This window comes from Sphaerodactylus townsendi, linkage group LG14 (assembly GCF_021028975.2).
Source record: "Sphaerodactylus townsendi isolate TG3544 linkage group LG14, MPM_Stown_v2.3, whole genome shotgun sequence".
NCBI classification, from domain to species: domain Eukaryota; kingdom Metazoa; phylum Chordata; class Lepidosauria; order Squamata; family Sphaerodactylidae; genus Sphaerodactylus; species Sphaerodactylus townsendi.
The window spans coordinates 43,341,534-43,358,592 of NC_059438.1; the positions used below are offsets into that span (position 1 = coordinate 43,341,534).

Consider the following 17,059-nt stretch of genomic DNA (forward strand, 5'->3'; position numbering starts at 1 on the left):
TATTCCATTTCTATATAACAATCTAACCGATGCTCTTAAGATACCTATGCTTTTGAACAACATGGATCCCACAGTGTGCGAGAATGTAGCAAAATTTCTGCTGAAAATAATAGATGTAAGTCTAGATGGATACTAATCAATGTTTATGTATTATGAACACATGTAGCCAGCAGTAATTCTTTTAGCTTCTGTCAGTATCCGATGACGTTCAAGTGAGTCAACTTAGTTGAAGGAATGTTCTATAGTTACAGAAGGACCATGTATATACTTTAGCGCCAGTGTCTATAACTGTGAGCAATAATGGGCAAATTTTGTATGCTTATTTTGTATGTTTATTTTATGCCAATAAAGGCTTGTTGTTGTTGTTAAAATCACCATCTCTAGTGCTGATACACAGATATGGTTGGTCAGATTTCTAAGGAATAATCTTGCCAAGCAATTTAAGAACACTGGAGTTTAAGTTTAAGTTCCACTGGGCTTTCGGTTGAGGCAGTCTATATGTTTGGTTCATTTTGGTTCCTTCCCAGCTTTTTCTGCACCCCCTTTTCCCCGCCCCAATAGTCAAACATTAGATATACGATGGGACATGGTGATGATGGATTTCAGCCTATATTGGGGCTCCTGGATACTAGATCAGTCACCATCTTCATTGTTTTAATCGTGTTTTATTGTGTTTTATTGTGTTTAATAGTTACATTGTTTTACTGAAACTGTATATGTTGAATGTTTTACAATAACATGCGTAAGCCACTCTGAGCCTGGCTTTAGCTGAAAAAGAGCAGGCTATGAAATAAATAAAATCCATGAAAACTCAGAGAGGGAAAGCCAGCCCTACACTGAACCAACCACATGACCTTATGCACGAAGGCATTTAAGGAGTAGGACAGTGAGCCTTCTGAAGAAAACGAGATGCTGCACAGGCACTGATGTTAGTTCTTGGATTGGTAGCTACTCAGAGCTTTGTGAGAGATGGCAGCTGCATCACTAGCTTAATGAACATCTCTACATCCTATGGCCACAAACAAATGAACAATGTGCTGTCCGGTGCATAAAAAGAACCATGAATGTGGCACTGTCAGTGATACTGCAAGGCGTTCATGTCAGTAGGAGGACTAGCTGTCATCTCACTCTCACATGCAATGCACCTGTTGAGGCCACTGCCAAGACACTGAAGAAGAGATGCAGGGCAACATTCCACAGACATTTCTGGATAAGCAAGGAAGCATTCTTTTCAAACAAGGGCACTCTGCACAAGTTCAGAAGCAATTTGCTCCTACATTTTTTCACAAAATTATTTTACTTCCTCCTTGGAAAAGAACTCCAAATACGTAAAAAGTCACGCAGATCAAAGTGCCAGAATGTTTGTGAACAGAAGTTGATGATTCTAAACAAGGTCTCAGAAGTCCCTCTTTCCCAGTCCATGGAACGGGCGGCTAAAAGGAAGGAAGGAAGGAAGGAAGGAAGGAAGGAAGGAAGGAAGGAAGGAAGGAAGGAAGGAAGGAAGGAAGGAAGGAAGGAAGGAAGGAAGGAAGGAAGGAAGGAAGGAAGGAAGGAAGGGAGGGAGGCAGGCAGGCAGGCAGGCAGGCAGGCAGGCAGGCCTCTGATAGACTGCCCTTATACCCACTAACACGTCTAGAAGTGGCTGGAGGTTTTATAATTAGGCACAACCTACCTCATTTGCTGCTCTAATAAATCAACACTTTGTCTATTATAAGTCTGATAAACTGATAAAAAAATTCTGACACCTTTCATACACCAAAGCCAACCTGCCATAACAAATAAACAAAAATAATTACCTACAGCCTTCTACAAGTCACACATTTAATGGGATGTAAACACAGCTGGAGGAAGGCTTTGTAATCCATCCAATGTCACCAAGCAATATCAAGTCTCTCTTGAGTGGAGAGAGGTATGGTTTCCAAAGATCAAATTATAATACTCTAATACTTGCCTGCACCCACAGAGAAGCTGATGAGCTGAGAGGGACCCAACATGTGGATCAAAAGTATATATGACCATCAGACACCACAAGAATCTCAAAGCAGAATGATAGATGAGCTTACAATTTTACCTCTTGAGGAAAGATGCTTTCTCATCACTCTTCAACAGACTCGTTACATCTCATTTGTAAGTGTAGCTTGTAAATACAGCTTGAATGACCCCAAATTCAAGGCTGGGCTCAGTTTCCAAACACCGCAACATCATACATGAACCAAGCAGGAAACTACATGCTTATGGCTCACTAATGTGATCTGGAAAGTTTTCTTCCCCTTTGCCTCTGAACTTATCACAGTCTTTGTTAAGGAAGCATCCATTTCTGAACATGCAGACAGCCTTTCAACTTATGGTGTGACGTGAATAATTTATCATTTCCTAGCAATTTGGCTCACCTGGTCCAATGCCATTGGAAGATTTGTGAAGCAGCTTCAAAATTTCTAAGACAGATGCTGATCCAAATAACAAACACTGCTACACTAGTCTATCTCTATATATAAAAGTCTAACAGTGTGTTTGTCCCTGATAGTCTCCCTCAGAAGCTGCTGGACGGATCGCCCCCAAATTTTCACAGGACATCCCTCCCTGTTGCAGGCAGGTAATCAGACCTTCAAATCACTGAAAGTCCATACCTGAGCCAGGTAAAACGTCCTTTTCCTGGAGCACCAGACCATGAAGCTGGCTGTGTTTAACTGTCACCCTTAGAATGTTTGTGCAGCCTGTCTGTCTGTGGCCTGAGGGCTTAGGATGTTCGTGCAGATGGGCAGAGATGAGCAGTGAAAACAGTAAATAGGTAATACTGGTAGGTAATACGAGTGGAAGTGAAACACATACATGCTTTGCCGTGTGAGACATCAGGTGGGATTCCCCCCCTCACACGTAGGTAACTTTCACTCTCTGTGCCTCACCCACTGCTACCACACAATACACATCCAGCTCATCCTCACACACCTCACTCTGCCCTCCCTCACATCCAACCACCACTTACCCACTTCCTCACCCATATTCGCCACAGCTCTCTTTTACTAAAAGCGAGCTGGAGTTTGCCTTTTCCTTCTAAGAAAATCCGCGGGGTGGGAGCAAACCAACACTACCGGCTCCGCTTCTTTTGCACATGGCCCTTTAAGAACCCAGGGAGCTGGCCTCGATCTGTGTGCCTCACCACCCTGCCTCTGCTGCCTGACTGGGATAGCCTGCTTGCCCCAGTTCTGCCTTACCCAAGCCAGGAATGTGCATGTCAGCCAGCCTCATGGACTGTGGGAGTCACACACTGGACAGTTCCGTTGTGGAGTGGAAAGGGTTACCTTATACTAAAAAAACAAGACAGCACCATATAACGATGTGCATTGAAAAGGGAAAGAGGGATTCCATTTGACCACCCCAAAAGGCTATGCTGGGGATCATTGGACCTGAATGGACATCTGTGTGGGTTGCAGACTGTGATGAGAAGGACAATTGCCATAGCAACGCGTGGCCGGGCCCGCTAGTATATATATAAAATCTATCAGTGCATTTTTCTGCTGACAGGTAATCTCCCAAACTACTGGACCAATTGATTTGAAATTTTCACACAACGTCGCATTCGCGTGCGGCCAGGTTTCCATACTGTTTCCACACCTCCTGTTGTGTACATGTCCGGCCGGGTTGAACGGGAGAGAGGGAGGGGAGTGAGGGGCCCCTTGCCCCTCCCTTGCAATCATTGTGCAATGACACATGTTCGAACCGTTCGCTTCCCCCTTTCTTTTCCACTTCACCAGACTCAGCCACAGCAACGCATGGCCGGGCCCGCTAGTTTCTTATAAAGAAAATAGCCTCATTTTGCCTCCAGACCTTTTTGAGAAAGTGTTATCTACATGTACAATGTGCAGGACAATGCAGCAGAAACAATATCTTACATTTATAATGTGATGTGTACATTATGAAATTCAAAAGCAAACACATAGACTTACTTCATGCCTTCCCATACACCACTTCTGAACAAGGTATGTACATGGTGGACACTTCTCTTCATTGTGACAGGAATGATATACTGAAGATACAGAACATAACAGAATAGGTTTTAAACAACAATGTAAGGCATGGGTTTCCATACCACCCACCCACCCATGAAGTCACAGCAGTCTTAGGGAGACCACATAGGGCAGTGGTGGCGAACCTTTGGCACTCCAGATGTTATGGACTACAATTCTCATCAGCCCCTGCCAGCATGGCCAATTAACCATGCCTGGAAGAGCTGATGGAAATAGTGCTAGTCCATAACTTATCTGGATATAAAATTACCTGGTTTTAACATAGGGATTTACCCCTCAAGAGACAAAGAGGTGTTCACAGGTGGTTTGCCATTATTTGCCTCAGTGTCATGCCCGTGGCATTTCTTGGAGGTGTCCCATCCAAACACTTGCCAGAGTCAAGACTGAGAGTGTGTGACTGTTCCGGAGTCACCCAGCAAGTTTCGATGGCAGAGTTTCCCAGGCCCCAATGCAACACTTTAACCACTACACCAAGTTTCCAACTTAAGTCACTTCAATAGAACATCATGGTTCATATTTTTCTGACTGTTCTGCTAAGACCACAAACCAGCTTATTTTTAAAATTGCTTTAACAAGTACCTTAAAATAGTACAAGATTCACATTCCTGTATCATGGCTTCCTGAAGCTAATGAACAAGTACACCCAGGTCTCCCTAATTATAATAAGCAAAAAGACATCCCTTGCCAGGAGTCATAGGATATAAGTGTCAGGCTCAACTGGGCTACAATGTAAAGTGAAAACTCCAGAGAAACAAGAAAAGTCATTTACAACAAATGATCGTCCCAAAATAAGTGATTGTCCCAATGGTTCTCTGTCTGGTAAAACTCAATGGAGAAGGGCTGTTTATCAGAACAGGAACTGAACTGGGGTCTGAGCCAGCCTACCTCACATTGTAAACAGATGACACTAATATGCAGTGGCTGGGGGGTGCATGATGCACTGGGCGCATGCAATGCTATGGTTCTACATAGGAAACAAAACCATATTCATTTATTCTGATCTCATTTTAAGTTATATTGTTCAGAAGAACAATTGACCAAATAGCCATTGCCTTGATATTTCAATCAACAATAGAATGCAGAAACTTTGCATAAAGGATCCAAGAGTATTTTCTATTAAAATTCAAAGTACATTAAAAGTCAGATTACTGACTCAATTTAAATAAATAACTCAATCTAATTGTCAATGCTTGATTTTTTTAAAAAATGGTTTGAACAACGTCATATAAGAATTAGAACAACTTCAAAGCAATACATCTGTATTCTTTACAAGATACTCCAGAAAGGGTAAATAAATAAAGGGTAAATAAATAAATAATAAATTGTCCATGTCGGTTTGGCAATTACAAAAATTACAGTTTAAATGTCAATTTTACCTGGATGATCACATTCATGAGGTCTGGTACATGAATTTTTACACTCAGGTGGTCGTGTACCACAAGGTATGGGAGGGTAAATAATTGATTCGCCACAATAGCAAGTTAATTCCTCAAAACCTGAAAGAACAAAACCAATACAAATTAATCTGCCCTTCCACCAAATTTAAGGATCAATAGTTTTCTAAGGCAAAGCTCTTAAAATAAAATGAAAGTACAAAAACAACAAAACATACAGTAACAATAAACAATCCAGATAATGTTAACAAACTAGAATAAATGAAACAAAGAAGAGAGAACCTTGATAAGAGAAGGGGAAAAATGAGGAGCTCATGCATACAAAAGTTAAGTAAAATCACTGCTGTGAAACAGTTAAGTAGCTCCTGACTAATATACCTTTTTTTAGCCAAGATATTAGAATCGTGGCCATTCAACTGTAGGCAGGCTTGGGAGAAACTGATTCTCTAGTCTAGATCCATCCCAATCTGGGTACAGGCCTGGCCAGGGAACTGAAGCCACCTTAGTTGCAATAAATGACCTTTCCAGAACAGTGTGATCCTGTTAGTTTTCTTGGATCTCTTGTGGCTTTTGATACTATTATCAATGGTATCCTCCTGGAAAGGCTACAGAGTTGGGGGCACTGCTTTGTGACGGTTCTGCTCCTACCTCAAGACCTGTACTAGAGAGTAGTCATGGGAGATTCCTGTTTGATACCACAGGTACTCGTTCGTGGGGTCCCTGAGGGGCCCATCTTGTCTTTGACGCTCTTTAATATCTACATGAAGCCACTGGGAGAGGTTATCAGGAGATTGGAATAAAGTGCCATCAGCTTGCTAGCACTCAGGTCTATCTTTGGGTACCATCTGAATCAGGAGAGGCGGTCAACGTTCTTGACAGGGGTTTGGAGGCAGTAGTGGGCTGGATGAGGGCCACTAAATTGAAGCTGAATCCAGACAAGATGGAGGTTCTGTCGTCAGTGGGTCTCGAGTTCGCAAAGTGAGGAAATACCCTGTACTTGATGGGGCTGTATTGCCCTGAAAGGACAGGTGCAAGATCTGGGGGTGCTCTTGGACTCTGCCATGATGCTTGAAACTCAGGTGGAGGTGGTGGCCAAGAGCACCTATTTCCAGCTCTGGCTGGTTCACCAGCTACAGCCCCTTCTGGACAGAGATGATCTGGCTATGGAAATCCATGCTCTGGTCATTTCCAGATTGGAATATTCAGAAGCTGCAGCTAGGGCAGAATGCAGTAGCGGGTGCTCCTGTCCAGATGCACATCACACTGGTCTTAGAAGAACTGTACTAGCTGCCAATTCACTATCAAGTCTAATTCAAAGTACTTTGATTTATAAAGCCCTAAATGGCTTGGGTTCCAAATATCTAAAAGAGTGCCTTCTCCCTTTTCGACCTGCCTGTGCCTTATGATCAGCAGATGAAGCCCTCCTGATAGTGCCACCACATTCAGTAGTAGAAAAGGTGATGACTCGAGACAGGGCTTTCTTAGTAGTAGACTGTGCAACTGTCTCTCCCCGAGGTGTATCAAGCTTCATATGCTTTCAGAAGATTGGTAAAGATATACTTATCTTCCCTGACCTTTGGCTGAAGAGATGATTTTTCCCTCTTACTTCTTCAGTAATATTATGAATTTTAACAGATTTTATTGCAATATTATGAATTTAACAGTTTTATTGTTTATACGTTGCAACTGTTTTAGTTGTATTTGATTTTGTGATTTATATGAATTTTTATGTTGTACTCTGCCCTGAGGCCTTCAGGCATACGGCAGGATAAAAATACATATAAATACAAGACAATACTAAATGATCGTTCAATCAACTGAGTCTCCATATTGACCCCATTCTGCGAGAAGAGAAGCTGTGCTCATGATGGGGGTCCTCAGCAACTGACCAAGCTGACCTCTTAAAACATAGTCTAAGCATCGCATGGAGACAAGCCTGACAGTTATCCTATTCAGGTGAACAATCACACAGACTAAAATATTTACGGAACAAACAGTATTCGGAATATATCAGAGGCACCAGGCATTACCCACTAAAAATGGGATTCAGTCACAACTAGCTTTCAGTGAAATACTGCCAGTCATGAAAATGTGAATTGCTATTTTTTTTTAAAGACTGTAACTGATAACAGAAAACACAGAACCCTGATGTGCACTCACTGGCCTGCCAGCATTTCTGACAATTCCCACGGTGGCAAGGTTCTTCACATCTATGAATGCCACAACTGAGCTTGCGTCCACATGTTAAAGAACATTTGTGATCCTTATCCTGCAAAAAAAAAACCCACCAATTTTTAAAAATTTTTAAAAAAGCATTCATAAACCACAGAATCTCATTAAAAATTAAGATGTCACTAGCTTTGTAAACTACTTCCTTATCAGATGTGTCCAGGAAATGTTCTATGAATATTAATAAATAGCAATGCAAAAACCAGTTAATGACTGACCAGATTAATTGGCCATAATGAATGATATTAAATGCACGATGTGTCAACTACTACCACAGTCACAGAATCTTGTAGCATTATGCAATATATTCTTAACAAGTGCACTATGAGCTTTGGGTCATGCATACCAGACTTCTGCAGACTTAATGGAAACATCTGGTTGGCCAGAGCCAAAGAACTACAAGCAGAATTTGATAGAGGGAACAGATCTTTTTTTTCTTCTCAGCACAGTCCCCTCTGCCCTTGACAAAGCCATCTTTGACAACTGGGGGAGCTTCAAGAATGGCATGAAATTGTTGGGGAGGGGAGATGAAGTGGTTATTAGCCACTCTTCAATATGCTAAAAAGGAATAAAAATGTTTTAAGGAATTAGATTAGTTCCTTTAATACTGATATATGAACTCACCACACAGCACATTTCACAACACTTATGTCGTCCACATGAGAGTTTCTTGCTGCATCGCTTTTCACACAAAAATGTAACTTCAGCTACAAGGCAGAAAACACATTTTAAATCATTGCATCTTGAACTGAAAATTAATATCCCTAGCAACCATAAAATATATTTTAGTAAGTAGATGTGCAGTGGCATAACTGCCCAGGGACGGACGCCACTAATCTGGCCACATGGGGAGGGTGCAAAATCGCCCCCTCCCACATGACCAGAAGATGTCAAGGCAGCAGGACGTCCTGCTGCCTCTTCTTTGGGTGCCCTTGACCCTGCCCATGTCATCGACGTGGGCAGGGCCAAAGAAGCCCGAGGACACCCTCCCAAGCCTCACCCCCCTCCCAGCTGGCAGTCCCTTCTGCCATCCCTTCTGGTCTCCGCCCCCAAGCTTACAGAAGCAAAGGACGGAGCTTTGCAATTGCGTCTGCTCTCCCCAGAGGGGAGGGCAGAAGGGACTGCTGGCTGCCAGCTGGGCGCTGGGATGGGGGGCAAGGCCTGGGGTCGGGGCTTGGGGAGTGGGGCCCCACCCCCCTGAGTGCCACCCCTAGGCATAGCAGGGAGAATGGAGAACGGCTGTCTCCGGGTGCCATTTTCCCCATACGCCTCTGCAGATATGTACTGCTCAGTGTAAAAGTAATGAAATAGACAGAAGGCCAAATGCATTCTTGTATAGAAACCATAACTCAGTATCTGTAAATATGTTCCTATGATTTAGAGAAAACTGTTCACTTAGTTAACTATCACTAATTATATAGCTTCTTACTCCATTTAGGTCAAATCAGAAATGACAAGGCAGGAGATAATAGTAACATTCTCAGAAGAAATGCTCTGACTGACCATCTCATTAAAGATCATTTGTGGAAAATATCTGCCAAATATCTGGGCTTCCTATATATGTAAGAGTTCTCAGTCAATGAATAGAAGCCTCAACCAAATGTACAGAAGTGAACCTGGTGGATGCAACCGATGTCGGATACTGTACTTGCTTCTCTCTCTCTTCTTCATACGTGTACTAATACATAACATGCAGCTTTCAACTATTTACCTTGGTTCTTGAGACTGGCACAGGGGATTTCCTAAAGGAAAAATAAACTGCATCACAACTAAATTTCTCACACAATTGGAACAGCATTCAAGGATAATAAAATATTGTACAGACCCTCAACTTTTATAGTTTAATTACTACAAAATTTTTCTACACATAATTTGATCACTAGGGCAAGACTAAGTTTTGGAACCATGTTTGTTTTAAAAGTTGTTGAGCCATGATTCTGGAAGCACACAGAAACTGCTAGCTTTCAACAAGAGGGGAATGCAAGATAGTACAGTAAAACATGGCGACGCTGGGACTCTCCCTATTACATACTGGCGCCACTCATGAGGCCGGTCACACTTTAGACCTGGTTTTTGGGGCAGGAGTGAATATGGTCGTATCCTCTGTTAGCAGAGTGCCATGGTCCGACCATTTTGCCCTGAAGGTCCGGGTGGATTTGCCGCGCCAACCCTGCCTAGGCGACGGACTTATTTATGTCCGCCCGCGGAGACTTATGGAACCAGATGGTTTCCTGAATGCTCTGCGGGACCCTGAGCCCCCTGGTGCCCTCGATGAGCAGGTGACAGACTGGAATTCCAGGCTCTCTGATGCCATCGAGGAGATTGCTCCCAAGCGCCCTCTGCGTCCCCGCTCACGGCAGGCCCCTTGGTATACCGAGGAGCTGCGCCAAATGAAGAGGAAACTCAGGCCCGGTTAGAAGCGAGTGTGGAGGAAACTCACCGTGGCGAAGGAGACGCCGAAGAACAACTTACAGGGCGTTTATGAAGAGGCCTATGAAGGTTGGCTGACCACCGCGGAGGCCGAAGAAAAGTGCTCATTTCTCGTCCTCCCTACGCATCCTGCCAACTCCCGCCCAGCACAGCACTTTCGGTTGTTCCCGATCCCTCACCTCTCTGGTGGAAGGGTCTACAAATTCTCAATTGGCAATTGGCTGTGGCGAGGCGATTTCAGAGCATTTTTGTAGGAAATAAGAGTCGGCGTCCCTCCGCTTGCGAGGACCTTCCGGCCGCAGCATTGATACAGTAACTTGGGGAACTTCCGAGGCTCCCTCGCCCGGCTTCAGGTCCCTAGTTTGGACCGGTTTTCCCTACTCTGTGAGTCTGATGTTGACAGGGCCCTTTGCATGTTAGACCCTACTACCTGCATCCTCTGGATCCGTGCCCCTCCTGGCTGATTAAAGCTTGCGGGAGGAGTTACGACCCACCTGGTGAATATAGTTAACTTTGCTCCCTTGAAGCAAGGGAGCTATTTCGAGGGTGGGTTGAAGGAGAACAGTGGTCCGCCCACTCTTAAAGACCATCTTTAGATCACTGGAGATCTGGCCAATTACCAGTCCGTTTAGAACTTGTGCTTCCTCGGGAAGGTAATTGAGAGACATTATGTTGGAGCAACTTCAGGGCTTTCTGGAGGACACATCGGCACTTTCGACCCACTTCCAAGTCCAGCTTCCGTGCTGGAGCATGGGGCCGGAGACCGTTCTCATCGCCATCACAGAACATGCTCCGCATGCAAGCTAGACCGAGGCGGATCGGCGGCTGCTGGTGTTGCTTCGATCTTACAGCGAGCGTTTGATGTGGTGCGATCCGACCTTTTGATCCACCGCCTGGCTTTGCCTCTCTGGAATGCGAGGCACCGAATCGCTTCAATGGATTACCCTCGTTTCTCCAGGGTCCGAGGGCCAGCAGGTACATGAATGCGGGGATGAGGCCTCCCACCAGAGCCCCACTTAATTGTGCAGGGTTCCTCCAGGGGCAACCTTGCTCTCCCCGCTGTTATTTAACATCTACAGGCGCCCCCTGGCTCAGCTGGTGCGGAGCTTGGGGCTGGTCTGTCACCAATATCGCGGATGACACCCAGCTCATTCTGTTGATGGAGGAAGCGGCCTCCAGCCCCTGCAGCTCTACAGCACTGTCTGGAGTAGGTTGATGGTTGGTTGAGGCAGAGTAGCTTAAAACAACCCAACGAAGGCGGTCGCTTGGCTGGGCCGGGGGGAGAGACCGGAAGGCGAGAATTTGACCGCCAAATTTGGAGGGGGTCATGTTGGCTAACATCTCTGGCTGCAGCCTGGGGGTCCGCCTGGACTCTTCATGTATCAATGGAGAGCCAGGTGGCCCATGTTCAGGATTCGCGTTCTTCCACCTTCGCCAGGCACGGCGGACTGACTCCCTATCTCTCCCAGTCCACGACCTGGCCGCAGCCACTGTGATCCATGCGACAGCTGGTCCACCCACCGAGGCTGGATTATTGTAACAGCAGCTCTGTAGACAGCGGGCCTTCCCTTGCGACTGATCCGGAAGCTGAAGCTGGTCCAGAATGCAGCGGCGGCGGCTTCCTGGCAACAGGTGGTGAAAGTTATTCCAGATCATATCACCCTGTGCTGCTGCCCGTCTGCTGGCTTCGGTGGAGTTCGGATGCGTTTTTTTCAAGGTGTTGGTATTAACGCTTTAAGGCCTTACAGCGGCATGGGGCCCACATACCTCTTGCGGGACCGCATCACTACCATATGTCCCACATAGGTAAGCTGCTTCGACAGCGGCAGATCTACTGGTGACCCCTGGTCCTGCAATGACTAAGGCTGGCCTCAACCCGGGCCAGAGCCGCTGCAGCAATCTGGCCCCTGCCACTGAATGGAATACTGCCTTACCTCGGCGATTATAGCGGGCCCTGCGGGACCTATAGCGCAGTTCAGTAGGGCCTGCAAGGCAGAACTTTTCCACCGGAGCTTTAGGGGAGGCGGCCGTGGATTAACTGCTTTACCTACTCGACACTGAAATTGAAATCCGAAACTGAGACTGCCGTTCAATCTTACTAAAGCTGGGCCTGCTTTATCTACAAATTCCATCGCAGGCCCTGCCCACTTCCTCCCACTTCCTCCAGCTTCTCTTTTCCTTTTCCCTTTTGGCCTTGATTGCGAGCTTCTGTTTTAAATAATTTATAAATTGGGTTGTTTAACCTATAGTTTTGTTGTAAACTGCTGCTTAGATCTTAGGTTTTAATGATTTTAGTATTTTATGCTGTTGATTTGCTGTTTGATGTAACAGCCATATTGGAAGCCGCCTTGAGCCCTCCGGGGATAAGGCGGCCTATAAGTTTAATAAAATAAATAAATAAATAAATAAATTTATGCAGCACTCATGAGGATTTGCTAGGAAATTACAAGTGCTGGATAATCAAGCTTATTATTCTGCTCCATCCTCTATCCGTAAAAATTCAGTCAGCAAATTCTACCCTCTAGCAAATGCCTTTATTTTATTGAATCTGATATCCTGTTCTCACCGGCTGAAGCTGGCAATATAGGTGATAGTTAAAACATTTACACATTACGACTTGAAAACATAGTGACAGACCCCACACCTGACAGGACTTTCCCCTTCCCTCCCCTGAGCCGTGGCACCATCTTATGCAGCAAGAAAACAAGCAGGCCAGCCACCCAGCCCAACTCACTCCTGACAGGTGTGCTATGGAGAAAGCAGCACTTCGGGTGATGACAGCTGGAAGAAGCCAACCCATCGCAGGAGGATCAAGAGGGCAGCTGGAGATGTGGAAGTGGGGTTTGCCTAAACCTGAAGACTCAGGGGTTTGGTGGGGGGGGGGGGTGGAGGGGCTTGTCCACTGGGTGTCACCACATAACTGAGCATTCTGAAGTGCCAAACAACAAAGCCTTCCCTGCAGTAAACATTTCATATTTGCCAAGCAACCCATAAGCAGCAATATACTAAACCTTGAGACCATCATTTCACACAAGACTTCCAAGACCAAAGAAGGTTTAAGGCTGCAATTCTGAGCACATGTACTAAGGAGTAAGTTGCACTGAGATCAGCATGACGTGACTCTGAATAAATATGCTTAGGATGACACTAAAAAGGCAGCAATCTGATTCAGTTGGGATGAGGAACGGTCCACAGGCCTTTGCCACCAAGTCACAACTGACATACGGCAACCCCAGCGGGGCTTGCAAGGCAAGGGACATTTGAAGGCGTTTTGCCATTGCCTGCCTCTGAGTCAAGACCCTGGAATTCCTTGGAGGTCTCCCAGCCAAACAGTTGCCAGGCTCAGGGTTAATACAGTGCATTAACCACTATACCATGCTGGCTCTCCCTGTTTGCCCAGCTTCAGCTGAAAGAAGAGATTCTCCATCACTTGAGGTTGCAAAATTCTGTCTTCTTTGAAAGGTTCATTAGAGGGTACATTCTTACTGGATTCTCATTTGTGAATGTTCTTATAATTTGATTTGAAATTGTTTACACAGAAAACACCAGGAACTGGAGACTCCTAACCATGTAGACTCGTCCATGGATTAGATGAAAAAATCCATCAAATATCAAAATATGGAAATATGGAAAAATAGCATTTGGGAACTCTCAACTAGTAAGGTAACAATTTTAGAATGGCTACATAAACTAATAATAACAAACCTAGCTTTTTAAAGATCAATGCACAAAGTGACCAAAACTAATTAGGTATGGATTTCTTACATCTTCATATTTATCAGTTAGAAGGAGTAAAATGGCAAAATGATCTGAGGCCAAGTGATATAAAATGAAAGTGAGGCAGACTCCTCAAGCAGTCCAGCACGGGTGGGGGTGGGGGTGAATTGGTATGGATTTGCTAAGAGGGAAGGGCCTGAGTGCACTTAGGGAATGCTCCAGAAGACACAGAAAAAACATTCTCACTGAACGGTGGGGATCGTGTAATCTCCCACCCGCTGTTCCTTGACTACTTGCTATGATTAACATTTTGCAAGCTAAAACAGTTTTCCCCGTGTCCCTCTCCAAGCACTTGACCGCCCCCCCCCCGAGTATACATTTACTTAATAATTAAAAATAAGATTTAAAATTGCGACTGATAGGAAGAGGAGAACAATAGACCTGCGATGGAGAATGCAGTGAGACTATATGGGGCTGCATGGAGTAGGCATATGTGAAAGCACATACAAAGACAGACACACCATTTTGCAAAGCGATCTTAAAAGATGACCACACACATACAGAAAGCAGTTAGAAATAGACTTCAATATGCTATAGTCATATCTTCAAGTTTTTTGCTTTCAACTATGATGCAGATACAGATACAGATAAACAGAATAACAGTGTATGAGCTGGAAAAAAAATCAACAATGCAGTACAGACATTCCTAGCCAACCTCTTGACTTACTAATATGTTTTAAGAAAACAACAGGGTATATCACAGTGGTTTTTATTCCATTCATTTCCATTACCTTTATTTTTGAGGCACATCTGCAGTAAACTTTTGCTGTGCGAGAACATATCCCACATTCTCCTTCGTGGCAGAGGTTTTCACATGTATGAACATCATCTGGTCATAATTATTTTTAAAAAACATATATTTTAACAAAGTTTTTAAAACTTGCATCTACACATTAAACAATTAACAATTTCAGGCTCTAGATATACATACAGAAATCTGTACAGCATCTACTGCCTTTAAAATGTAGGGAGGTGGATCTTTCCAAATCTCCTCTTCCTCCAGTGGCCCACTGGGGTCACAAAACACTGCTCATGTGGAGGGGTGGGGAATCAAATCTGGGTCTCCAGATTAGATACCACCAGTCTTAACCACTACACCACTCTGGCCAGGTGTGTGAGGTCCCAAATTCTGGATGTGGATTTCATTAGCAGCATTCCTCAAGAGTATTCTTAAAGAAATGACGTTTTCTACAGCATGTAGATTCCATTCTTAATTTTATTGATTGATTGATTGATTGATTGATTGTTTAGATTTCTATACCGCCCGATCCCCGAAGGGCTAATTTATGACGTTCAGGACACCACACATAAAGAGTGCCACGCTAGTTCTCACAATAACCTGGTATTCCTGCATAGCAGGAGGTTGGACTTGATGGCCCTTGGGGTCTCTTCCAACTCTATGATTCTATGAAAGGGAGAGACTATTCTCAAGGTCATGCAATGAGTTTCAATGGCAAACTGGAACTCTGATCCCTTTTCTCCATCCGTGACACCACACTGGCTCTTCGTACAATGGGACAATACCCAGTTTATTACCGCTTCATCATGAATGCACCAGCTTAGGAAACGAATATAGTTCTTTGGAACAATGTATCTTTCAAATATGATTGTGGAGAGAAATAGTGCAGACGGACAACAATCTAATTAGGGGAGTTATCATGCACTTACATTCAATCTAGCTTGTTCTCATAGAAGTGAATGCATTTCTACATAAAAAATTCAGCTTGGGGCATGCAAACATTTAACACTTACAAGCACTGTAAATGTATAAGTAAGCAACATTTTAATTACCATAGCTACTGCAAGGCAGAGGTTTGCCACATGTTCCTCCACATGATGGGATGGGATCCGTACAGAGTTTACGTTCTGTACACCCAAACTCTAGTAATTTACTAAGAGGAGTTTGCCCACAAGAACAGCAGTGTACAACTTCCGGAAGCCGTGGGCAAAGCTGACAAGACTCAGGGTGGCACACTTGGGCACAGTTATGCATTCCACAAGAGAGTTTTCTGAAATTAAAAAACAACATTGATCCCATCTTGAGGTTATATTTGCCTGGGAACAGACTAACAGATTTACAGACTACGTGAAAATAAGGTCCTCACTTGCCACAAGTTCTGAGACAGGAGAATTGTTCTTCACTTGTTCCACATAGGACTTCTCGAGAGGTACTCTGACAGTAGCACACTATATGAAAAACAGCATTGGTGGAGAGAGGAGGAGACAAGCAAGGTTATAAAGCAAGATTTATAAATGTTCTAAGGAGGACAACAATTATACTAGCAAGATACAGTTTTGTAAGAATCTCCAGTTCTTGTTTTATGATCATTACTTAGCTAGGACCAGCAACCTCTAATAAATAATTAGGAAGCAATTAGCAGTGAAGCAAATAATACAATAACATTGGTTACAAAAAAGTAGACCAGGTATAGCTGCTACTCAGGAATCCAGAAAGCTCTGGAAACCTGAATTAACTCAGCACCTCAATCTAATTATGGCTACTATGCAACTCCCATCAAAGACTGCAAATTCTATGAAATAATTTATTTTCACTATAGAATTTTTATGGCGTTCAGTTCACAAGTTCAGCAATTAGGAGGGAAATGGCTTGAATGGGGGAAAACAAACATGGGCTGTTTTAAGTCATCATGGCTAATTGAAGCTCCCAGTTGCAGTTTTCTCCCCACCCTGCCCTTGAACTAGAGAACAGGGAACAGAACCAGCCCCCCCCCCCCACTGTCCTAGTGCACAATCCCACTATGCTGCCCTCAAGCTGCTCTTTTCTGTTTTCACCCCCCTCCCCCAGCTCCCCTTCTCATTGTAAGCAGTGTGGGAAGAGGCCACTCCAGACCTCAACTTCTGACACACGACAGTTCCACTGCTCCTTCTAAGCACCATTTAAGCACAATAATAACAACCAGTGCTGTCAAGTCTATGGCAGCCAACCTGTGGCAAAAACTGAAGGGGCTTTTAAGAGATGAGCAGATGTGGCTTGCCATGCCGCCTTCTGAACAGGAAGCAACACAAAAACTTACCCTGGAAATAGATTGCAGCAATGAGATGCCCATCTTCACATAAACAAACAAAACAATGACTAGAAAGGTCAATTTTGTTGCAACTCAAAAAATGCACCATGGTGCTTCGAACAGTTAAGAATCACAGCATACAAACAAAAAGAAGGTGTATCTAAGTACACCCATCAAC

The 17,059-nt window shown here is 44.2% G+C and overlaps 1 protein-coding gene across 3 annotated transcripts in view; it reads right to left on the bottom strand.

Moving 5' to 3' along the window:
- NFX1 (nuclear transcription factor, X-box binding 1) overlaps window positions 1-17,059 on the bottom strand; it is an 89,560-nt gene that overhangs the window by 35,057 nt on the left and 37,444 nt on the right. For all 3 annotated transcript variants that reach the window (XM_048515182.1, XM_048515181.1, XM_048515180.1), the window contains 8 exons: window positions 15,961-16,042; window positions 15,647-15,864; window positions 14,587-14,684; window positions 9,360-9,390; window positions 8,273-8,355; window positions 7,580-7,688; window positions 5,402-5,521; window positions 3,945-4,024 (listed from right to left, as the gene is read on the bottom strand). In XM_048515182.1, coding sequence (XP_048371139.1) covers window positions 3,945-4,024; window positions 5,402-5,521; window positions 7,580-7,688; window positions 8,273-8,355; window positions 9,360-9,390; window positions 14,587-14,684; window positions 15,647-15,864; window positions 15,961-16,042 — 821 coding nt within the window. The remainder of the gene's footprint in view (window positions 1-3,944; window positions 4,025-5,401; window positions 5,522-7,579; window positions 7,689-8,272; window positions 8,356-9,359; window positions 9,391-14,586; window positions 14,685-15,646; window positions 15,865-15,960; window positions 16,043-17,059) is intronic.